The following is a 6,785-nucleotide window of genomic DNA, read 5'->3' as shown; positions in this document are numbered from 1 at the left end:
TCTGGGGGGTCCTGGCGGGGGGGAAAGGGAGTCTTAGGGATGGGGGGTCACGGCAGGGGGGTCTTGGGGTTAAGGGGGGGGATCTTGGGGGTGGGGGACCTTGGAAGGGGTCTTATGGAGGGGGTGTCTGATATGGGGGGAGGGGCTGTCCTGGGGGTGGGGGGGTGGTACATGACCTGGGAAGCGTTTCTATGGGGGGGAGGGGGAGCCCTGGGGGAGTGACTGAGGGATGGTGGGTCCTGCACATGGGGGTAGTGGGCTTCGGTGGGGGGGTCTTAAAGTGGAGGAGGGCATCCCGCGGGGGGTGTCCCCCAGACTGGGGGGAGTGGGCCTGGAGGGGTCTCCTAGGCTTGGGGTTGTCCTAGAATTTGGAGGGAACCCAGAAGTTAGGGGGAGTCATCATGGGAGGGGGGTAAGACCTTGGGGTCAGGGGGGGTGTTTCAAATTGGGGGGGTCTAAAATTGGGGGTGGGGGTCCCTGAAATGGGGGAAGGGGGCAAAATCTAGTAGGGGGAGGGGGGAAGACCTTGGGGAAGGGGGGGCTTGGGGGAGGTAATTTTGGGGAAGGGTTTTCAATTGGGGGGGGTCTCAATTGGGAAGGGGGGGTCTAGAATTGGGGGGGTCCCTAAAAGGGGGGAAAAGACCTTGGGGTGTAGAAGGGGGAGGGGATTTTGGGGAGGGGGAAGCTGCCATCCCATGATGCTCTGCAGCTGAGGAGCATTATGGGATGGGGGAGGGGTGGTGGTAAAGAGGCTTAAGGGGGGGGGAGAGCTGCTCCTCCCCCCACTCTGAGCTGCTTAAACCCCCCCCCCCGGGTCCTCCCATCCCCCCCTGGGGCTAATTTTAGCGCTGGCCCTTTAAGAGCCCTTAGTGGGGGGGGGTAGGGGGGAGTGTCTGGGAGGACTGGGGGGGGAACTGGGAGGCACTGGGAGACCTGGAGGGGCTTACTGGGAGTCCGAACTGGGCCTCACTGGGAGTTGTCCATTTTGTCTCTTCCATGTGTCCTCCATCCTGTGTCCTCCATCCTGTGTCCTCCATCCTGTGTCCTCCATCTTGTGTTTCTCCCCATTTGTGTCTGTCCTCCCTTTTCTCTCCTCCATTCTGTTGCCTTTGTGCTGTCGCCATTTTCCGTCCTCCATTCTGCACTCTGCATTTTGTCCCCTCCATGTTGTGTCCCCCTCCGAACTCCCCCTGTCCCCTCCAGCCATGGACATCGGCGGCCTGGAGACGGTGGTGGCCAACTCCGCCTACGTCTCTGCCCGCGGCGGCACCGCCCCGGCCCGCGACCGCCGCCACCGCCTCCGCCTGCCCCACATCAGCCAGTGCCAGGCCCTCCGTGCCCGTCTGGCGCAGGATGGCGCCCCGGGGGGGCCCCAAAGCGGGGCCACTCAGAACAGCATTGGCCCTCCCCAAGACGGCCACCAGGGCGCTCAAAATGGCGGCCTGGCCATCCAAAATGGCGGCCCAGCCGCTCAAAACGGTGGCCAAGGCAGGGAGGAGGACCTCTCCTTCTGCTGGCAGTGCGTGGAGCAGCCAATCGGCAAGCAGCTCTTCCAGCGGTTCCTGCGAGGGGCTCCGGGACTGGCCGCCGCTGGGGCCCTGTGGCAGGAGCTGGAAGCCTATGAGAGGTGCGAGGAGGGGGAGAGGAGCGCAGCGGCAGCGGCCATCAGGGGGCGCTTCTTCAGCCCCAGTGGGGAGCAGCACTGCCCCTTCCTCAGCCAGGCTGCCACGGCGCCCCCCAGTGGTGAGGAGGGGAGGAAATGGGGGGAAGGGGGAAAGGAAGAAAGGGGGTGAGGGGTGGTCAGGAGACGTTCGGGGTGGCCGTGAGGTCTTTAATGGTGGCCATGAGGCTTAAAGTGGTGGTCAAGAGATCTCCAGTGGTGGTCAGAAGATGTCTCATGGTGGCCATCAGACCTCCAGGGGTGGCTATCAGACCTACCCTGGTGTCCATTAGACCTCCACTAATGTCCCTGAGACCTCCTATGGAGTCCATCACCCATCAGTGGTATCCATAAGCCTTCCAATGTTATCCACAAGGCCTCCACTGCTATCTATGAGACCTCCCCTGCTCCCTCACAACTCCACGATCTCCACTTTCCCCTCCACTCATTTTAGGCCCCGTGGAGAACTTCAGCCAAGCTCGCCGCGAGGTCTTGGCCCACCTGGAAGCAGTGGCCTGGGGGCCATACCGAGCGTCTCCCGAGTTCAGTCGCTTTGTCCAGTTCAAGTGGTTGGAGAGCCAGGCCGTGGGGGGCGACGCCTTCGTGGACTTCCGCGTCCTGGGCAAGGGAGGCTTCGGCGAGGTCTGCGCCTGCCAGCGCCGCGCCACCGGCAAGATGTACGCCAACAAGCGCCTCAACAAGAAGCGCCTCAAGAAGCGCAAGGGCTACGAGGTGGGTCAAGGGCTGGTGGCCGCTGGCTTGGTCACCTGAGCCATTGCTTGGGCAACTGGGCCTATGATTGGTCAACTGGGTCCATATTGGGCTTTTGAGACCCATGGTTGGTCAACTGGGCTCATGGTTGGTCAACTGGGTCCATATTAGTCTTTCTAGGCCCTTGATTGGGCAACTGGACTCATGGTTGGGCAACTGGATCCATATTGGTCTTTCTAGACCCTTGGGTTGCGCAATTGGACACATGGTTGTTCAACTGGACCCATGGTTGGGCAACTGGGTCATTGGTTGGGCAGCTGGGTCTATAGTGGACTTTCTAGACCCTCAGTTGGCCAACTGGGCCCATGGTTGGTCAAGTGGCATCTCCTTGATGTATCCCATCCATATTCCTCTTGCTGTGTGCCACCTTCACGTCCTTTCCATGTCCTTCCCATGTCTCTCCTTGCCCTGTCCTTTGTGTGTCTTTAGCGTGTTCTTAGCATGTCCTTGATGTCTCCTTGATGTGTCCTTGGTCTACCACTAGCTCCACGTCCTTTCCATGTCCTTCCCATGTGTCCTTGGCATGTCCTCGATATGTCATTGATGTGTCCTTGGTCCACCACTTCCATGTCCTCTTCATGTCCCTTCTGTGTGTTCCTTAGCATGTCCTTGACATGTCCTTGATGTGTCATTGCTCCACCACCTCCATGTCCTCTCCATGTCCTCCCTGTGTGTTCCTTAGCATGTCCTTGATGTGTCCTTGACCTATCCTTGCTACACCATCACCTCCATATCTTCTCCATGACCTCCCCATGTGTCCTTGGTATGTTCTTGACATCTGCTTGCTCCACCACCACCTTCATCTCCATATCCCTCCTGTGTGCTTTAAGCATGTCCTTGGTATGTCCTTGATGTGTCCTTGGTCCACCACTAGCTCCATGGGCTCCCCATGTCCATCCTCCATGTCCTCACCACGTCTTCGATGTGTCCTTGCTCCACCACCATGTCCATGCCCTCCCCTTGTCCTCCCTGTGTGCCCTTAGCATGTCCTTGGCGTATCCTTGACATCTTGCTCCACCACCGCCTTCATGTCGTCTCCATGTCCCTCCTGTGCACCCTTGGCGTGTCCCTGGCATGTCCCCGGGTGGCCCGCAGGCGGCGCTGGTGGAGAAGCGAATCCTGGCACGGGTCCACAGCCGCTTCATTGTCTCCTTGGCCTGCGCCTTCCAGACCAAGAGTGACCTCTGTCTGGTCATGACCCTCATGAATGGGGGGGACCTGCGGTAAGCAGGGCCTTGGCGAGGTGAGGGGGGAGAGGTTGGAGCCAGCAAGAGGTTCTCTGTGGCTTTAGCGTGGCCTTAGTATGTCCTTAGCTTGTGGTGGAAGGTTGGAGCCAGCAGGAGGTTCTCTATGGCCTTAGTGTGACCTTAGTTTGGCCTTAGCATGGCCTTAGCTTGGCCTTGGCGTGGCCCTGGCATATGTGGTGGGAGGTTGGAGCCAGCAGAAGGTTTTCCATGGTGTTAGTGTGGCCTTAGCATGGCCTTAGGTCCTTAGTGCGGCCTTAGTGTGTCCTCAGCAAGTCTCTCCCCATCTGAGACCACCCTCAGCTCCTCCAAGCCCTCTCCCCATGCTGCTGCCACATCCCCACCCCCTTGGTGTGTCCCCAACACCTCAGCATGACCTTAGGATGACCTTGACATGTCCTTGGCATGTCAGGTACCACATCTACAACGTGGATGAGGCCAACCCAGGTTTCCTGGAGCCCAGAGCTGTCTTCTACACGGCCCAGATCCTGCTGGGCCTAGAGCACCTCCACCAGCACAGAATTGTCTACAGGGACCTCAAGCCAGAGAATGTCCTCCTGGATGATGCTGGTGAGGGAGAGAAGGGAGGGGGGCAAGGGAGAGAAGGGAGGGGGAGAGCGTGGGGGAGGGGAAAAGGAGGGGGTTAAGGGGGAGAGGAATATTGGAGGGGTTAAGGGGGGAGTTGGGGGCAATGGGGGGGGGGGGCTGGGAGATTGGGGGGAGCCGGGGGGGGGTTGAGGGAGTGGGGGGACTGGGGGTTACTGGGAGCCTGGGAAGGGGTTACTATAAGGCACTGGTGGGTTACTGGTGGGTACTGGAGGGTAATGGGAGGGCTACTGGTGGGCACTGGAGAGTAATGGGAGGGTTACTGGTGGGCACTGGTGGGTTACTGGTGTGGGCAGGACACTGGGGTGATGCTGGTGGGTACTGGTGGGTATTGGTGGTTACTGGGGGGTTACTGGTGGCTACTGGTGCAGGCAAAGCACTGGGAGGGTTCCTTAGGATATTACTGGTCCTTACTGGTGCTTATGGTGTGGGCAGGCCACGTCCGTCTGTCTGACATGGGCCTGGCTGTGGAGCTCAAGGATGGAGAGAACAAAACCAGAGGCTATGCAGGGACCCCAGGTAGGGACCTGGTCAGAGGACAACCAGCACCACCCCATGGCCACCATGGGTCCACCATGTTCAATGTCAAGTGGGTTGATGATGGCCACCATGGGTCCACCATGGTCACCTTGGCCCCCCCAGGGTTCATGGCTCCTGAGGTGCTGCGGGACGAGGAATACGATTGGTCAGTTGACTACTTCACCTTGGGGGTGACCCTCTACGAGATGCTGGAGGCCAAAGGTCCCTTCCGTCGTCGTGGGGAGAAGGTGACCAATCCCACCCACTCCCCTCCAACTCCCAGTAGCCTCCTCAAGAACCTCCAAGAATCTCCTCGAGTAGCATCCCAGAGGTCCCAGTAGCTCCCAGAAGCCCTCCATGACCATCAAGCCCCCCATAACCACCACCAAAACCCCTCCATGACCACCAAGACCTCCATAACCACAACCAAGAACCCTTCAAGCACCACCTAGACCTCCATAACCACCACCAGAAGCTCCATAACCACCACCAAAACCCTTCCATGACCACAAAGAACCTCTGAAGAACCTCTGAAGAACCTCTGAGAGACCTCTGAAGAAACTCCAAGGAACCTCTGAAGAACCTCGGAGAAACCTCTGAGGAACTTGTGAAGAACCTCAGTGCCTCTCCTCCTGGCAGGTGGAGAACAAGGAGGTGACCAGGCGCATTCTCCACGACCCTGTCACCTACTCGGAGAAGTTCAGTGCCGCGGCCAAGGCCATCTGCGAAGGTCTCCTGGCCAAGGACGCTGGAGCTCGCTTGGGCTTCAGGGGCAATGACTGCGCCCAGCTGAAGGCCCAACCCATCTTCTCCAGCGTCAACTGGGGTCGCCTGGAGGCAGGTAACTGGGGCTGGGGCGTGGGGGTGGGGTGCAGGTGGTGGATCTCCATTGGGTTCTTCTGGTGCTGGATCTCCATGGAGTCATCTGTGATCTCTGTTGGGTGCTCCTCATGGTGGGTCTCCAGTGGGTTCTTCTGGTGGTGCTCTTCATTTGGTGCTCCCTGAGGAGGGTCTTCATTGGGTTCTTTTGGAGGTGGATCGCCAATGGATTCTTCTAGAAGTAGTCTCGTTTGGGTGCTCTGGAGGTGGTCTCCAATGGGTTCTTCTGGTAGTGGTCTTCATTGGGTGGTCCCTGAGGCGTGTCTTCATTGGGTACTCTTGGATCTCCACGGGCTTACCATGGAGTCGTGTTGGATGTCCATAAGGGGTCTTTGTTGGGTTCTTCTGGCGGTGGATCTCCAAGGAGGTTGTCATGGAGCTGGGTTTGTCATCCATGGTGTCCACTGTGTGCTCCTGAGGAGCGTTTCGAAGGACCACTGACTTCTGGACCTCTACTGGGTTCCATTAGGAGGTTAGGAGAACATCCTTGAGGTCCACAATGGAGGAACCAGGAATTCTGAGTGGGAGTGAGGTGTTACGCAGTCTCCCTTGAGTGACTACCAAGGACCACCCACTCCTGGACCTCTACTGGGTTCTAATGGGAGGTCAGGAGGAGTTCCTTCAGGTCCACCATGAAGGAACCAGGCTTTGGGTGGTCCTATGAGGGAGATCTAGGTATTATGGAGTCTCCCTTGAGCGGCCACCAAGAACCACCCAGTTCATGACCTTCACCGAGTTCCATGGGGAGAGCTCTCAGATGTTCCTCAAGGTCCACCATGGAGAACCACCCCTTGGGCCTCTCCCCTGCAGGTTTGGTGCCTCCCCCGTTCGTCCCCGACCCTCGCCGGGTCTACGCCAAGGACCTGGGGGACGTTGGGGCCTTCTCCACCGTCCGGGGGGTGGAGCTGGACGCAGCTGATGCCTCCTTCTTCGACGACTTCTCTTCAGGCACCGTCGCCCTCCCCTGGCAGGAGGAGCTGCTGGAGACCGGAGTCTTTGAGGAGCTCAACGTTTGGGGGCCCCCGGGGACCTTGCCCCCCGATTTAGACCCCAACAAAGCAGCGGTGGCCGGGGGGGTCAAGTCTGGGACGTGCTGCTTGATTTGA

At 59.0% G+C, this 6,785-nt stretch overlaps 1 protein-coding gene across 1 annotated transcript; it reads left to right on the top strand.

Moving 5' to 3' along the window:
- Positions 1–1,199: 1,199 nt before the first annotated feature.
- GRK1 (G protein-coupled receptor kinase 1) lies at positions 1,200–6,785 on the top strand. The gene is made up of 8 exons (XM_054172902.1): positions 1,200–1,743; positions 2,115–2,392; positions 3,527–3,654; positions 4,088–4,245; positions 4,717–4,800; positions 4,924–5,048; positions 5,440–5,641; positions 6,490–6,785. Exons 1-8 carry the CDS (start codon positions 1,206–1,208, stop codon positions 6,783–6,785), a joined length of 1,809 nt encoding a protein of 602 aa, XP_054028877.1. The 5' UTR covers positions 1,200–1,205.

The sequence above is a fragment of the Dryobates pubescens genome, chromosome 25 (assembly GCF_014839835.1).
Source record: "Dryobates pubescens isolate bDryPub1 chromosome 25, bDryPub1.pri, whole genome shotgun sequence".
Classification (NCBI taxonomy): Eukaryota; Metazoa; Chordata; class Aves; order Piciformes; family Picidae; genus Dryobates; species Dryobates pubescens.
The sequence above is the reverse complement of the archived record's forward strand: the minus strand, read 5'-3'. Positions and strand labels throughout refer to the sequence as shown.

Excerpts from the sequence above, each read along its gene's own strand:
- GRK1 (XM_054172902.1), top strand. The coding sequence starts at position 1,206 with ATGGACATCGGCGGCCTGGAGACGGTGGTGGCCAACTCCGCCTACGTC. Across the intron at positions 1,744-2,114 it reads TGCCACGGCGCCCCCCAGTG|GCCCCGTGGAGAACTTCAGC; the intron begins GTGAGGAGGGGA and ends CACTCATTTTAG. Across the intron at positions 3,655-4,087 it reads ATGAATGGGGGGGACCTGCG|GTACCACATCTACAACGTGG; the intron begins GTAAGCAGGGCC and ends TTGGCATGTCAG.